This window comes from Patagioenas fasciata, chromosome 1, assembly GCF_037038585.1.
Source record: "Patagioenas fasciata isolate bPatFas1 chromosome 1, bPatFas1.hap1, whole genome shotgun sequence".
NCBI classification, from domain to species: Eukaryota; Metazoa; Chordata; class Aves; order Columbiformes; family Columbidae; genus Patagioenas; species Patagioenas fasciata.
Window position 1 is genome coordinate 89,641,167 of NC_092520.1, and position 17,861 is coordinate 89,659,027.

General features: G+C 38.9%; 1 protein-coding gene across 2 annotated transcripts in view; it reads right to left on the bottom strand.

The window, feature by feature from the left end:
• Nucleotides 1-2,796: 2,796 nt before the first annotated feature.
• Nucleotides 2,797-17,861, bottom strand: part of ADAMTS5 (ADAM metallopeptidase with thrombospondin type 1 motif 5) — a 48,573-nt gene continuing 33,508 nt past the window's right edge. For both annotated transcript variants that reach the window (XM_071810226.1, XM_065862649.2), the window contains 5 exons: nt 16,522-16,805; nt 15,063-15,246; nt 14,436-14,611; nt 13,425-13,600; nt 2,797-9,956 (listed from right to left, as the gene is read on the bottom strand). In XM_071810226.1, the coding sequence (XP_071666327.1) occupies nt 9,383-9,956; nt 13,425-13,600; nt 14,436-14,611; nt 15,063-15,246; nt 16,522-16,805 (1,394 nt within the window). In that variant the 3' untranslated portion in view covers nt 2,797-9,382. The remainder of the gene's footprint in view (nt 9,957-13,424; nt 13,601-14,435; nt 14,612-15,062; nt 15,247-16,521; nt 16,806-17,861) is intronic.

Here is a 17,861-nt window from a genome sequence, read left to right on the forward strand (position 1 = left end):
GATGTCATTCTCTCAGAGCTTGTCTGGCAGCTGTCATGATTTACCGGGAAGTGTCGCTACTAACATGATTGTTTAGCAGAACTCAGGCTTGTGCAGACAGAGATGTGCGGGAGGTTTCGGCTTTAATGCTATAGATTGGGGTCCTTCAGGTAGAGTCTTACTGAGACAGAGGAATAGATGGAAGAAATAAAAGAAAGACACACCAGTCAACCAGCTTACAGGTAGGCAAAGGTGCATGCTTATGAGCTTCCTGTGGCAAAATGCATTAAAACTAATAAAGATTACAGAATGCAACACTTCTTACCTCTTATGCCTTCTGAGGCACACCTCTCTCTCCCATGCCTAAATACACATGGATTCTCCAGAATTCCATCTGACTTTCCTATCTTTCTGCATTTGTTTAGCAGCACTTGGAGCAGTGAGACTGTGGTGGCAATGACCGTGACGGCTGTTTTAATAAGTTCATCCTCAGGTTGCACGTGATTGCTACAACAAAGCTTTACTGAGCAGCTGCTTAAGAAAATGTCCATGCACTTTCACTTAGACATACTTTCCCCAGAATAATCAAGGGAAAGCAAAGAGATCGCCGCCTTGGTCCTCCGAGCATGGAAAATAATAATTTTTCCTTGGCTTTTGTTAAATTGTTTTTCCCACACATTTTCTCTTCAACCTCATACTTGGGTCAGCTTAGAATGTCGAGTGGTCTAAGTATGATGAATTTATTGCTTTAAACTTTGCAGAGCACAGCATAAGGACGGTGAGGTAACGATGTAAGCGATGTGGAACAACTTGAACATTTTCTAGTTTAATTATTGGTTATATTTAGAAGTCTCCAAAATGTATGCTTTTTTAAAAAAGCATGAGTTTGGCTAGTGGACTGAAATCAGATCAAATCCATCTTGCATCCCCACCTAAAAATGAGACTGGGGTCTACAAGTTCAGAGCCTTGGGAACAGAATATATGTAATTACATGTAGTTTCTGAAGAGGTGAAATGTCACATTATGAAGAGATGGAAAACACATAAGAGAGAATGAGTTCATCTTCCTGATACACAACAGTCCCTGCGCAGTAATGGAATTATGACAGTGTTGGACATTTGAGAAAGTCTATACTGCTGTGTCTGTTCTATTTGATTTGTATAAAAATGGATTTCCATTCCCCATGACAACTTTATCTGAGCTACTGCAAACTCTAAAATGGGAAATAAAAGTGGAATCCTGGGAAGATGTGACCTGCCATAATCACTCAGTGACACTGCAGCTTTCTATGCAGACAAGAACACATAGGAGGTACTGAGGTATCTCTGAGGTGGTAACAGCTGTGGAGTTCTCTGAGAGGCAAAAAATATCTAAATGTAGAGGACAAAGTTGTGGCATAGTTTGCATATCTGCTATTTCTACCTGCAGGTGGGCAGGGGGAGACTAGGAGTTGGTGGAGGTTTTGCTCTGCCCCAGCATCCTGGCTGTGGAAACACATAGGGAGGGATGAAAATCTGTTGGTCAATTTTTACCAAAGAATGTAGCAGATGACTCATCTCCCTAAAGCCTTTAGGCAGGATAAAGGGTATATCTGTCTTCTAGCACAGGTTTCTCACTGCACCCTTCACTGATGTTGACCACTGTATTCTTTCTGATGGGCAGTGACCAGTTGTATATCTAGTGTAAATGTGTAAGCAAGATTTTCTGAAAAAACTTTACATACAGACTATATAATAGTAATATTACAAATATGTAATAGTTTGCATATATATGGACATACACTGTACCAAGAAGTAGCAGGACAGCTCTCTTGTAACATGGTTCAAGCAGATTTGTATGTAGTGTAACAGATTATCAGACAAAATTTTCTTAATGCCTTGGGCGTCTCCATAGGTACTGGCAGCTCTGTAAAGCTTCACAGCTGTTTTTTAACAACCTAGGAAGAGAAGCAACTCGTAGGCACATATCAATTGTTTCTGTAAATAAGAATCAATTGCATTTACAATTTGTAAAACAGAATAAAACAAAAACTCCTTTGCCTTAAGAAAAAGGTAAAATCCAAAATCGGCAAAAATGCCAGCAATCAATAGATTGGACATGCACATGGGGTAAGATGTAGACAGAAAGAGTTTGCTTACACTTCTGGAAAGAAAGCATCGTTTTCAGGAACAAGAAAAACTCCAACTTAGTGTTGTGGAATGAGAAAAGATAAGCAAGAAATCTGCGTTAAAATTGGATTATAAAGTATAATGATACACATCTATTAGAAAAGTAAATCTTGGTAATAATGCATCTTAGGAGCCACATTTCAACTGGAGTCGCAGACAACTCTGTCTCAGCAGCCCAATCCCCTAATTGCTGCTGTGATCTTTCCTTTGGCACACTGGCTGTACTGCCACTTCTGCGCGTGTCGTACGCCGACAGCGCCTGTTCTGGAAGGTTTTTCCTACTCTTAGACTGGTCCATATTGCTAATTATGAATCTCATTCTGAGTATCTCAATCTGCTCTTTCTGCAGTTTTGGAGAGACCCCATGGATTTAATGAAGATCACCAGTATTTACCATCCTTCTTAACTGCACCAAATGGGAACTTTGAGGCTCTGGAAGAGCTCTCTGCACTTTCCTGTTATGTTTCATGACTCCCAAAACCAATTTGACACAACTCCACCCCATCACAACTGGAGTGCAACATTTACATAAAGACAGAGTATTTATGCCTTAATGTAGGGATCAGCTCAATCTCTTTAAGCTTGTCTGTCTCTAGCGGGGCACAAATGGCAAACACCAGCCCAGAAATATACCATATAGAACAAATATTTTGGACCTACGATACAGTTTGTATTTATTACTTTTACTGAAATCACAGAATCAAATGATTTAAGTTTACAACTGGTAAATTATACATATGTAATAGTTTACAAAACAAAATATTGCCCTTCAATGTGTCATAGTACAGTGTAGACCTTGTACAGTTCAGTTCAAATGAATTTATATTTTGCATAACATATTATTTATGATGTAAACTGGCTGACATAGTAGTGCTCTAAAAATGTTAACTCTCTTCAAATAGACACATACTAGGATGAAAAGAAGTTTTGTGACACATCTTGGTTTTTTAAAGGGTGTTTCAGCCAAGTTATCTGTAATGCGCAAAGTGACACTTCCCAGAATATGCTGACACCAATAAAATGTATAGAGACACATGAAATAAACTAAGCAAAACCAAATGTTTTACTTTCCCGATAGTTTTCCCTACAACACCTCTCATTTTATCTCATCTGATGTTAGGCAGATGACCTGGCAATAGAAATTAAATTATTGCTGTACAGGAGTATACACTGTCTCCAACTTACTTGAATTCAGTATATTATTTCCTGAACAATGCACATAGGCTTGACTGCCAGTAGGTTTCCTATGATAAACTAGCTGAAAATTTCACAGTTCATATGATAAATTGTGTAAACCAGTTCCTATAAATTAAAAGACAAATTATGCTGTCACTTAAAGTGGTATCAGTCTGAAGCAACTCCTGCGAAGCCAAATGATGTAATGAAGTTACTCTGAATTTACATAGGTATAACTAAAACCAGCGTAACTATTTTGCCCAGTGAGTGCAAGTAATGGGGACCCACATACTCGTTTGTGTATATATACGTACATGGATGTGTTTATAGATACACAAGTATACGCATACACACACAAAAACTATGTGTTTGCATTTAGCCACAGTTAAATTCTACATGTGCCCATGCACATGTTTCAGCATAGACTATGCAACACTGATGTACGTGGAAATGATTTTAATGTCCTTATAGTGACCATGAGCCTCTACAGGTAACTTCCAGGGCAAAATGATATTGTGAGTTTTGTTTTTGACCTGCAACTCTGCAGTGTGCAGAGTGGCGGGACAATGTCCAGATGTTTGGTATGGTGTCTGGAGAGAAGTTCATACACCACTCACCTGGAAGACTAAGAATATGTTTGGGGCGTTTCAAATTTTGTATGCGATCACCGAGAACTTGTACTTATAGTAACATCTTCTAACCCCCAAAGCGGAGGGCCTAATTATTTCTCATATGTTAAGAGTCATTACTGGTACACATGATAAACCAGAAACATCTCCATTTGCAATGTTATTCGAAACAAGAATGTTGAAGTAGCTTTACTATATAGGCTAGTATCAGTGTACCTACAGTAACAAAACCCTCTTGAAAATATTACCAGTGACAAGTAAAAATGCAATTATGTACTCTGGCAACTCTATAAAAACTGATCACTTAATTACGAAACAAACCCCTCCAAACCAGCAACTTCTTTTTTTCTGAAAATTGTAGCCCATGCTCAGAGAATCTAATTTTGCATCTTGCTGTAGGCTCCATTTTCCTCAGTGATGAAGGACAACATGGCATTTATTAGCATGAGGAGAAACACTCACCTAAACGTATTGCTGAAAACCCACGATTACTGATGTTTCATCCTTACAAAACCTCTTTAAAGCCTGCCCTAAAGATCACCAAAGGCCAGCATCACCCACGGGGCACTGCAGTTACATCTAAAGCCTTGTGGCTGGCGCTGGGGCTCCGGTGGTGCCCAGATGGCAGCTGTCACTGGGCAGAGAGGCTGAGGTAGAGTTTAACCCAGTGGGCACTGACAAGCAAGATAACTTTCAACAGTTTGAAATAGATTATTTACAGTTTGTAGTGCTGCCCTTAGGGTGAAGTGGCTACAGACGTCAGTTGTATTGTTAAATAAACTGACTGTAGAAAAGCTGTAGCTTTGTCTATATTGCATTTTTTTCCTTACACTGGGCTCGATACCAGTTCCCTTGAGTTCAGCAGTAGTTGGACTTGACAAAATGTGGAAGCAAACATATTGTTATTTTCAAGGAAACACATGCTTTGCTGGCTTTCTTGCATCTGACTTTGCCTGATGTCGTGCAAAGAGCTAGAATACAATGAAGTAAAACATTGTGAAGCCTTCTAAATAGAACTTTTGAGTTTTTATAGCCAAATATACATATTTATGTATGTATATAAATGGTGAAAAGACTGAAAAAGTAGCCTAATGGTTCATAACCCAAATGGTACATTGTTTTAGCTCTGTTTTTGAAGAGGCACACAAGGGCTTCTTTGTAACATTTTCACTTAGATGTAAGAAGCTGCATGAGAGAAGACTCACTTGCCACCCTGACAACTCAGAGAAACTTCATTCACACAGAGGACTCTCATTTCCTACAAGTCTGAGCTTGCTCCCATTGAAGCCAAGGGTAAGACTGACCAGCTTGGGTGGTAAATCGCTGAGGCAGCAGCATCGCCTGCGTGCACTTCTGCAAGGCCAGTCTGTTGTCTGGCTTCTCTAGGAGCTACTGTGTTGTTTTTTTTTTTTTCTCTTTTTGGTCCACAGCCATTTATGACTTGCTAGGTGAGAGATTTTCAAAGTGAATTGTAACAAGGAGCTTTGAGCATGAGGCGTCACTGAATTAAAGATCTACAACTTGTAGAAGAAAAAGATGGTAGCAGAAAGAGAATATACATCTATACAGTGTGCACACACGTATACACATATACTCTTGTTTCTTGCAGAAAGCTTTCTAAATAAAAACATACAAAAAATAACCAGTGCTATACATTATGTAAACTCACAAGGCGTACTTTCAACATAAATTTGAAGCATAAATTAAACGAGAGTGAGAAAGAGAGAGACAGAGACGATAGTAAAACATTTTAAATATAGAATTTGCACAATTGGTATTTTTGTTAAATAAGAATAAATAAATTCATTACATCAGTTCACATACCAGTTGTAAAAACAATAAATTATTTTATTTTTTTCAGTGCTGTGTTACTTTTTTCTTTTTTTTTTTTTTAATTTTTTTTTTTTTTTACAATTGCGATTAATCCACAAGATTATTCCCTCTCCCCCTTGTGATAAAACTGCTTCCACAGGAGGGCAGCTAAATTTAATTTCTTGTATACAGTCAAACTAAAGATGATAGGCTTTTTCCTAATGAGAATGTCTTATTTGAAAAGCAGATGCTCTAAAACCACTGATCTTAGGGGTCCAGCTCCACCCATGGGCACTGGGGATGTGTCCCAAAAAGTCAGCAGTGAATTTAACACTGAGGATTGTTTCTTTCTATGCAAAGAGCAACACTCTGGGCTTCTATCCCCTAGATGCGTTTTATGACTCCTGTTTGGCAACAGTCATAGTAATGTAAACAATGACATAACAGTGTGAGTGACGAGGAATTTAGTTGAGAACAGAGGCTGAGGTGACAAAGTCACATACCTTGCACCAATTTTTCATTCATCAGTTACATGAAATAGCTATGACTGACAAAAGCAAGGTTTGGAATCGGAGTCTGATTACAAAGAACAGCCAAAAAGCAAGTGTTAACGACAGCAGGCTGACCCAGTTTCTCCCACACTTCCAGGGTTGCATCCTTGGTCTGTCCCCTTTGCTCCCTCACCGTGTAAAGGCAACTGCTTTTTGCTTGTGCCAATTTGCTTCATCATTACCCTGGTGAAAAGGGAAAAATCACTATAGTGGTTCGTTCTCATACTTAATTTACTTTTTATAAATAAACTCTTTCTATCAAAAAAAGATACTCTTGATCTAAGGAAGTTTTATTTTTCTACCCACTTAGGATATCACTCTTCTGGAGCCTGAATATCTTCCAAAAGCTTTACTTGTCCTGTTGAATATATAATAAATTATTACTATGATGCAAACACAAATACTTGCACATTCTGTCTCTATTATGATAAAACACAGGAAACAAATGCCACTTCATAGAGCAGCTGTATGCAGAGACAAATGTTAAGTCTACACTGAGACACATTGAGTCTCCTTATTTTTCCTCTCATGTTGGTTTCTATTTGTTATGAACTTTTTTGAGAGGTTCTAGAACATGTGTAGTACATATGTAAGTACAAAAACTAGATTACTTGAAAGGAAAATAAGACACTTCAAAGTGACCTATGTTAGAGAAGGCATAAATCTTAATTTTCCAAAACTCTGTAAATATTCAGAGCCTTGATCTTACTTCTCAGGTTGGGAACAGAGATTAAGTGGGGGATTTTCCTCAAGATCCACAGTTTTGCATAGGACTACTCCTAATAAGAAGGCCACGCCATTCTTGGAAGGTGAAGATCACTAGTTTGTAATTCACTTTGGCAGAGGAGGAGGCTCTGCCCGTATTGCTGTTTATTTAAAACCGGATACAAAAATAGATCCTTCTCCAGGTTTCGTACTTGCAGATGAAGCAACTTTATGCTGTTTTGAAATCATCACATGCTTTCTAAGAGCTCATACAAACATGTCACAGTTGCGAAAACATGTTTGTGTCAGCCTGGAGCGAGACCTGCCCTTCTTGCTACACATACCAACAAGTTTACTGATTTCATGACTGGGATTTTCAGAAAAGCCAGGGGTATTTCAGTGATCGAGTACCCCTGACTTAATAGCTGTAAGGCTTGTCTGATAATCCTCCTCACACCCCTCCTTTGTGGATGAACAAAGGAATAAAAAGATGGGATTCTATTTTCATCAGTGTATTATAACCCTTTTTTTTATTGGTTCATGTTATTCTAGGGCTTAATTCAAAGCCCCCTGATATAAAAGGAAGCAATTATAACAGGGTTGCTCTTAAGCCTCCACCTGTTACCTGAATAAAGTGAAATGCCCATTCTTGGGTCACAGAACTTCTACCAGACAACAACGGGATTCAGAAGTTGCTGCCAATGAAAATTATTACCAGCTACTGCCTGTACTGTGGAAACAGTCTTATTGATAATGGGCAAGTCCTCCACATCCTGATGTGGTTTGACTTCCTACCCTGTTTCCCCAAAAATACGACAGGGTCTTATATTGATTTTTGCTCCAAAAGATGCTTACTTTTTTACATGTATAGCTGCCTGGACACTATTTATATTTCCTTTTTTTTATGAACTGTAACTAGGGCTTATTTTTGGAGTAGGGCTTATATTTCAAGCATCCTCAAAAATCCTGAAAAATCATGCTAGGGCTTATTTTTGGGGTAGGTTTTATTTCCGGGGAAACAGGGTAGTGACCCCTCTTCTTCCCAAACGTGGTAGATATACGAAACATGAATGCCTTCTATAGCTTTAAAAAAAACAACCAACCAAACCACACACAAAACGATAAAAAAAGACAGATAGTTACAAACTTTTGCTGGTAAGATGAATACCAGAGTTAGACATGATGGACAAAACAGTGATAAAATATTAACTGCTTGCTGTGTTTTTTTGACCTTTATAGCCTCTTCAAAAGATGTAGGTACATTACACATTGTTAGATTCAAGGTGGAAGACAGAGAACATAACAGAGAAAGCAGTTGAACACAGTTTCAGAATAACTGAGTTAGGAGACGCTTGATTATCTTACCTGTAATTTTTGGTTCTCTAACTAGTTTCTACAAAATACAGTATGCCTTTGCGTTATGGAAAGAAGCAGCTAGCAGCTATTGTTTGTCAACAATGAGGACCCCAGGCTGTGACACAGCTGGAACTAGTGGAAGGTTCACAAGCAAAGTGTACACAAATTCCTTCTAGCAGCCTAATCCTCCTCCTGTGTGTCTGACCTACACACGGTGAGGAGTTGCTGGTGGTGCTGGTATTTGAGCAATGTATACGTGGGGATCCTTGCTCTGCAAGCTGCTGCAGCGCTTCTTCTGAGAATTTCTTGGCGAAAACACAGTATTTGTCATAGAATAATGATCTGTTGTCAGGAAATTCATAGCATGAAAATGTGTTTCCTTTTGTCAAAACCAAAAGGTATTACTTTTTAAAACCAGCAGCAAGCTCTTCATTTTCCAGTAAAACATCTGCGGCCCTTACTGAAGAATGGACCAAGTCCACAAGGGCTGAAGATAAACTTTGGTCAATCACTTTGCTTATGAAGTTCATCTTTTGATTTTTTAATAGAACCAAGTGATATAAAGTGACATACCAAATGAAAGATATTTACAAACAGTATAAAATAAGCTACTGTGGTATCATGGGTACATGTGACATGTTCTAAGGACATACTGTATTAGAGGTAGGTGAAAAAGGGGAGATGATTCTGTAACCTTCAAATATCCCAGGATCCTCCATTCACTACTTTTTCTTCTTTTGCATTATTTTATTTTATATTTTTGCAGGCACAGAGGGCTTATAACAACTTTAATGCTTTTTTTTTTTTTTACTTATTAAGATCACCCTATTATTATTTAAAGCAGTGCACATCTTCATTTGGTCCAAATAGGCAGATTCTGCCCATAATTTGAGACGGTATGTAAGTACATTGAAGCCTTTGCTTCTCTCTGTCTGGGCAGACCTAATACCAGTATGTCAGCAATGGCTTAATCAAACCTCTTTTAAAGAAGATCACGACCACAGGTTAACACTTTTTCAACAAGCACTGTTTAAATGCTGACGGTCTCTGAGAGAGAAGACATCCCTTAGCTAATTTTCCATGCCCGTCTTTGCACTGGACAGTCCTGGTGTGCCATCCTGTGTCGCATGTTCGAGAACATGAAAGCCATGGCCCCGTAACCCAGCGGGGTTGTGTGAGCTGTGGAGTTACTTTGCTGCTGCTGTTGCCACTGCTGATGACAGAGTTAGTCATTTGCCCTTGCTTCTTTGGCACGAAGAAACTGTAGCGGACATCCACTGGTTGAGTTGGATCAGTGGCGAGTATCTGCACAATAAGAACCTCTTTTGTGGCAGAGTGTCCCATTGCGTGCAAGAAATCATCTTTGTGGCTCCAGCCGCTGTAGTTCATGACAGTCCCATTGATGTCAATGATTGTTTCTGACGTGGAGATCATGTATTTTCCATTGACAAGGTACTCACCGTTTTTCTTTTTCAGGGCCAGGTAGGCAGTGAACCTGCTCTGGTCCTTAGTCTTGAACTGACGAACTTTGATGTGGGTTGCCCCTTCTGGGATTTTCACTATGTCTGTGTAGCCCTTGCTGAATGAAGGAAAAAAAAAAGCATTCAGTAGCTAGCGCGAAATAAGCTTCAGGTCTTAACTGCAATGCCTAATGAAGTCGCTGGCATGACACATCTTGCTTTACTTTAGTTCAGGCCCTGAATCCATCTGGCTTGAGGGTCATCTAAGATTAATTTAACCAGGTTCCACTGTTCATCTATTGTATTGTTCTTTATATTCTTGAAGAAATTTCTACTGCACTTATTTCAAATTGTTTAATTTTTAGCTTTAGTAATGATTTTACGTGAGTCAGATAGATACAAGAGGAATGAAAACAGATAGCTTATATATTTCAGCAAAGGGTGGGAGATATGAAATACGATGCACGCTTCGCCTGCCAAGGAAAGATAATGAGATATGCATTGGTTACAGATGTTTCTTGCTGTCTGTGCTATAATGATGATTAAGGAAAGCATGAGCAGAGTAACAGCTGGATAGAGGTACCTTGGGAACATTTGAAACTAATCTTGATCACCGAGAAAAAATTTGTTTACTTTTAAATGCATAAATCTGAAGATTAATTGTCAACTGTCTAGTATGAGCTGCACCCAAATGTTTAATTTGTACCCTCACAGAGTTCTCTCTGTTGCTACTTACGAACTATCTTAATTCAGATTTAGAAAACGACGTTTAACTTCTCTACTGAAAGTGACAAGCATTCAAAACCTGCAAGTGCACTTGAACTTATGACTATTTCAAGTATGTTATTTATTTTAACTTTACTGATACATAGACAAAATGTATAGACAATATATATAGCTATAAGCTACCAGCTGGACTTCGGAGACATGTATTTTCCTTTCTAAACCTGTTACAAAACTGTTCTGTAAGTATCTCATATCTGAAAAGCTTAAGTGCTGAAACTTCTAGAAAAAAAGGAATGAGAAAATATACTAAAAATATCTAAAAGTGAAGGGGTCACGTTTGGAGTTTTTTAAAGAACAGACTGATAATTTTGAGAATTTTTGGCTGCACAAGTAGAGACTGCACAGAATACAGATTAAACTCCTGTGCTATTCCCCTGTTATGGGACAACGACTAAAACTCTATTGATTTAGCACCTCCATAAAGCTGAAGGAATATGGTGTGAAAAACAGGCTGGAGGGACTCTACTCTACAGCACTGCATAAATATTTTTACATAACACTAGCCAAAATAACTCTGTTAAAACATGTTATTAAAGTTACAAAATAATTTGTTCAAAAACTAAAAGCAGTGCTGGAGAATTCAAGTCATCTGCACAAAGAAGCACGTGCAGCATTAATTCTCCTCTTTCCCAATTTCTGACCATTTGGCTTTACAGCCTTTAAAAACAGTTCTTAGGAAGCAAGTTTTCCAGAAGATTATGTTTTGACTGCTTTAAAAGAAAAAAGCGCAAACAAATGTTATTATAGCAATTGTCTGCAATGGAGAATACTAGTTTTCCCTTGTATATTTAATAGTTTCCCTGTACATTTAAGGTACAGATTGCTACCGTTTGGTTTATGATGGACAGCAATGCAGGAGCTGCTATTTTTCAGTGGAGAAAAGATAATTTTACTGTAGCCACTGCCCTTTCATATGTAACAACAGTTTACAGACAATTAAGATTTCATTATTTTAGTGAAAGGTTTATTTTAAAGTCAATTACTTGCATAAGGGAATTATCTCAAACAATATTTCCAGTAGAAAATAAAACCTCATCACTCCAAAATTCAATCAAAATTGAGTTAGAACATACTTGTCACTTACAGGTTGACTATTACTTTCTAAATGGGGCAACTTTTTGAATGCATTGAGGTTGAATGAATATTTTACTCTCTGACCAGCCTCATTTCAGTTAAAGGCATGATTTGAAGAGTAAGACGGTATCTTCATAGGAATAACTGTAATAGGATCTTTCCATTTCCAAGTATATCTGTGCTACAGATCTGGCCTTAGTGACATTCATGGGGTGCCTTTAACATTTTTGCTGGAGCCTGGATTCCAGCACAAGGTCCATTTCTGAATCACATGAAGTTTATCTCACACTGTCCTCTTCATTTAGACATCCCAGACATTTCAATATTTACAAATTGGAAAAGATTTGGTTTATGCAATTAATAATCTGGATGGAAAGTAATTCTTTTTGGCAGAGGTGTTTTGTCATCCCTAGGTGGTTTACCAGGAAGAAGATTAGTTACGTTTATTTTCAGAATAAATTCACTCTCAAAGCCATTTTTCACTGCTATTAATCAGTATGTCAAAATGTATAGAAACTAAAGGTCATTTCAGGAGTCAGATTTCAACTTCTAGTAGCTTTCAATGTGCTGTGTAAGAATATGGAAGACATAAACCAAAATCACGTTTATGCACAATTTAAAAGATGGTACACTAATGCAGTCACACACATAGAGTAGAAATTGTCAACTGAAAGCTTCTAACAGTAGGTCACTACAGCAGTGCTTTGAGACCTTGGAATCTCTATAAATGATAATTAAAAATCCTAATTTTTCTATAAATCTTAAGACTTGAAGAGGGAGCGAAACAAGTTGAGACAGAAGGCAGACTTACTTGACAATTCTCAGTACAAAGCTTACTTCTGCCCACAATGTGATTAGGGAAAACCATGGGGGCAGTTCCTTCTATTTTACTTGTATTAAGTTTTATTATAGTTAAAAGCAGAACTCTGACAGAAGAATGTCTTATGGATAACTGCTATAAACATTTTGGCTTAAAAAAAAATCCATCTGGAGACCAATATTATGCCAATGGACATGAAGGGATATAGCAAATACCATATTTTAGCCTATGTTTACTTCTGACATCTCATATAGTCATCTAAACTCCATATATACTCAGCAGTGTGGAAAGGTATTTTTAGGTTATAATCCCTCTCAGCTATTAAGGAAGAATTTTACAGCTGTGCTCTAATGCTGTCCACTAACTACACAAGGAATCCATGTCACTAGATCAGGTGGGATTTCCTCATTGCCATTCAAAGCTAGATGAGATGAAACACGTTCTTAGCGTGTACTTGCCAACACAGTATCATATGGGAAATGCAGAGTTTTGGATACACCCAGATTATTCTGACCCCAACAACCTTCTGATTCACTACTCTCTTCCCTTTCCTCTCTTCTCTGAAAACCACAGGCCGTCTGAACAGAAAGATCAGCAAGTAGCGTAAGATGCTATGCCTAATTCTAGGCAAACTTCCTCTTACTGGGTCTTCACATGTATGACTGGCGCTTGGTGTCAAAAATGGGCTGGGTAGAGTGTTTTGCCAGTTGATTATTTGCCAGTTTTGCGGTATTGTTAAGAGGCTAGCGGTAAACATCTGGAAAGTGCAATAAAGCACAGGCAATGTACTTTTTTGCTGAAGTTTCATACAAAAGTAAATTGCATTTAGCGACAGAAAGCAAGTAAGCACATAGCAGAGTTACTGTCTGCACAACAAGATATATTAACTAATACTCAAGACTAATACCTCTTTTTGGTAAAGGTTCCCATGACTTTTGTACAGCTGGAATTGTCTCCTCCGCACACCCCGCATTTGTCGTACTGGAGCTTTGAACCAATGATGCCATCACAACCAGTTCGGATGCATTTTCCCCGGACGCAGACTGAATTACTATATGGCCGACATTCAGTACCATCAGTTACCTAGGTAATCAAATGACTGTTAATTAAAGCTACTGTGGATAAAAGTTGCTTTTGTGAATCTGATCTGCAAAACCCAGTTACTTATTTATGTCACCTACTCAGAACAGGGTGCCTACCCTGACAGCACAGACTGAGTTTCTCTCACATTCCCAGCACAAAAGCAGATGAAATTTAGCAAAGAGCTGAAAGCAATGATAGATAATTCCACCATAAGACATTAAAATGACCCTGGCCTTAATGACAATCTCGCAGCTTATTAAGAAAACAACAGTAGTTATAGATAGCCTTGCATTTGAGCTGTCTATATCTAAATGTTACCTTCTTAACATTTTGAGGCAGAAAACTGCAAGTATTTGCACGGGAGACATTTCAGTTTGAATTGCATCTGATATAACAAATCGCCCACAAGTCACATCTATACTAATTGGCTGATTATGCTATATTAATTTGCACCGTAAGAGTTACTCCAGATTCAACGTAGTTCAGGGTAAAACTTATTATTTTACTCATAGTACTCTCTGTCCTCCAGAAAACCCCAAATGACAGATGACTCTTCAGGCAGAAACGCTTTATCCACTACTGAAAACAAACTAGCGCAGAGCGCACTAAGAGGCCCATATGTTTCATGAACCCACTTAATGAAATGTGGAAAAAACTCATTTTAGAAGCCAATGCTGATCCTAATGTATATCCAGTGGATCAAACCATTAAATCTAATTACACAGCTAAATTTTTGAATCATACGATTAACTTTTCCGTCGTTGTAAGGAAAGCTCTGTAAGACACAGGTAACTTCTAAACTGGAGCATGAAATCACGATTGGAGATGCCATTACCTTCTGAGAAAATACCACATAATAGCCAGTTCCTTTGGCTCGGCAGGTGAGCTTGCAAACGTCTCCGGGAAGTACTCCAGCGTACTTGGGGACCCATTCAACAAAAGTCTTGACACCCTTTGCATCAGACTGATAGCCATTCCTTGCTTCACACTGCTCTTGCCGAAAAGATTTAGCTGTAGAATTATTCACATCATTAGTGACTATTTCAGACCATGCTGCAAATATCATTATGCTCATACATTATTCCAATTTCTTTTTAAAGTAATTTTAAATTTACGTTACTGTATCTCTTTACTTAGGACTGGCCTTCAAATCCTTCGATTGTTTTAGCTCGACAATCTTCTCATGACATAATAACCATTAAAAGACTAAAGTCTGCATTATGGTTCATTTTCCAGGACTGAAACTGCTTTTCATTCAAGTGTCCTTTCTGTATGGCACCACGCTGGGGATGAGGGAAGAGCTATGGTATTGTATTAATGACGAATGTCTTGCCTTGGCAAATACATTTTGGAGAAAGTACAATGGACCTTTGTTGCTTCCTTCCGAAGCTGATGTTCAGTATTTGCTATGTGTGAACACAGATGCTGGAGCACGGAGCCCCTTTGGCACACAGGCACTCACCGTTGGCTGGGCAGGGCACAACGTTGCAGGAGCGGTAGATGGCCCTCTTGCCCGTGCAGTACCGGCCGTTGTTCCTGGGAGCCGGGTTGTTGCAGTGACGATACGCAAACTGAACTCCTCCGCCGCATGTACGGGAACACTGGCCCCAAGGTCCCCATGACCCCCAGTTACCGTGGCTCGAAGCCTGAAATATATGGAACGGTGGGAGATAAGGACATCACCCACGTGTGAATAAAGGTGCTACATCTCAAAGACACTGCTAATATATATTCCTCAGCTGAAGGCATCTCCTTGGTCATTTTGATCGGGGGTAAAAGGCCTTCGGAGTCTTCTTTCTCCCTCCCGGCACAGTTAATTTCTGGTTTTTTATCTGTACCTTGACGACATTTTATTTGGCACTGGGCGTGCAAATGCAACACCAGGCCTGCCTTCAGCCTGCTTCATGGAACACACCATGCACCAGAAATAGTCTCCACAGTCTCATGTGCTGCTCTCTTATTTTTGCTATTCTCACCGATGTCCCCCTTAAACTAGATCCAGGGGATTTGGCTCCCAGAATATGTTCATAACGTTAATCTATGATTAATTATTGCAATTATTGTGATGTGTAGATATTGTTCTGAATTGGTGGCAAGAGTTGGAATGGTCAGCTATTGTTTGCAACTCTGCTAAATTTGCTACCTAGAAAGAGTATTGCAACAGCACGTAGAAGTATATAATTCCATTAAAAAGGGTGTTATAAGGGCTGTAGCTTGATTTGAATGACTCTCATAGTTTGCAAATATCTTTTCAAAGCTCTAAAAATCCATGCAAGGTCCCTTCCAACCTAAACTATTCTATGATTCTATACTTCTGTGGGTATAATAGGAGGTGCAGTACTACTGTCTACCCTGTAAATTCAGAAGTATCTGAACTGTGCAGCTGACAGTTCTCATGAGTCTGAAGACCCTTCAGATGTATAAAGTTGGCAGAGAGGACTCTGTCACTGGAGGTACAAACTTTCCTGCTCCACAAATTATATTCTGGATGAACTTCATCCACCTTTCTCTTCACTACAGTTAGGGCCCTGGGACCTTTCAGATGGGGGCTGCAAATTATAATTACAGATTTAATTTACCTCACAGTCCATTGCCATGAAGTCAGGAAGGTAAGAATAGGTTCCTTGACTATCTTTGCTTATGTCCTGAGACCTGATTTACTGAATGGGCAAATCCACTACTTTGAAGTGATGCTCTTATTTTTCCAGGAATGAAGGCTTTCATACTTCAAGAAGAAAACACGCTTCCTGAAACTCAGCAGTGTTTTTCCTATATCCCTCACCAGTAACACTTCAATTACATGATAAAAATAAGGCAGCTTTCAATCTGACTTCCATAAAGTCCCTTTCACTCCCACAAAAATCAGCACTGTTGACGATCATGCCTTCTAGAATTCCCTAGGGTCACAGTTGGTAACTTACTGAGTAGTATTTCTTCTTGGTTTTGTCAACACATTTTCCCTGGAGGCAGATCCTCCCTTTTCCACATGGTGTTCCCTCCACAGCAGGCAGCTTCTTAGTCAGACAAACCATCTGACCTTGGCGAACAACTGCACACCAGAGGCGAGAGCACACATCCATGCCGGGACACACGGTGTACTCGGGTCCAAACGCCAGTTTGCACTGACGAATGGCATCGTAGGTTTGTCCTGGAAGCTCCTCGGGGCCCAGGATCTGCTTTCGCGGTTGGTCCAGCAAACAGTTACCTAAAAGAGCAAACGAACCTGCTATTACTCATTTCCTAGTTTTCTCTGCAGTGGTGCAAATCTGTCATTCAAGTTAGGCAGAGCGATGATGGCAGTGAACTTCATTCAAAGGATGCTGATGTGAATGGAAAGGCTCTCTGAGGGGTCATCAGGTTTTGGGACAAGGTCGTACTATTGAAACACCAAGTATCGAGCTATGTCCAGTCCAAGAGTATAAATGAGTTTTACTCAGGTCCCTTCGGCCTTTCCTCCTGGTTTCCTTTATCTGAATTGACTCTGAATACATGCCACTCTAATGATCCATTTATGATATAAGGAATGGTCAAGACTCATGGGAAAATACGTGAATTTTGAGACAGAATCAGAAATTATAAAGCTTCTAAAGGGATGCCAGAAAAATCACAAAAGCCAGACTTGTAGCCAATGAGGTACTTTTTAAAAAAAAGAAAACCCCAACAGATCAAAGGAAAAATATAAGCCGCCTATCAAAACTAATGTTGGCAGTAACTCTGGACTGGGCTTTCCTTGTAAGTAATGATACTTGGCTGCTTCTGCAATTAGTTTGAAGAGGGCTATCCATTTAATACAAAACTACATGAACAACAGAAAGAAGATTTGTCTGGTACACTCTAAAAATGAAAATTCGCATTTAGCTTCTAGAAGATCTACTGATAGATTTTTTTTTTTTTACTATTGAAAAACTGTTGAGATTTATTCAGTGTAAGCTCTTTTACACTTCATGAAAAGGATATGTGGTTTGGGCAAGCTTCACTTATCCTTGGCCAAAATAACTTACCACAATTTACCTCACTTTGGAACCTACATGGATGTTCTTCAGTTGGATCATGGGTGAAAAAAAGGCTATCCAAAAAATCCTCACTATTTACACAAAAATGAGAGACTTTCAAGTGACAGCAATGAATTTAAACAAACCAAATACCCCATCTCTCAATGGCTTGTGTTTTTCCTCTAGAACACACACTTAGTGTAACTGTTCTTTTCTTCCTCTAGAGACTAAGGCCAATTAGCCAAATCAGCCAAGATTTTTTTCTGTAT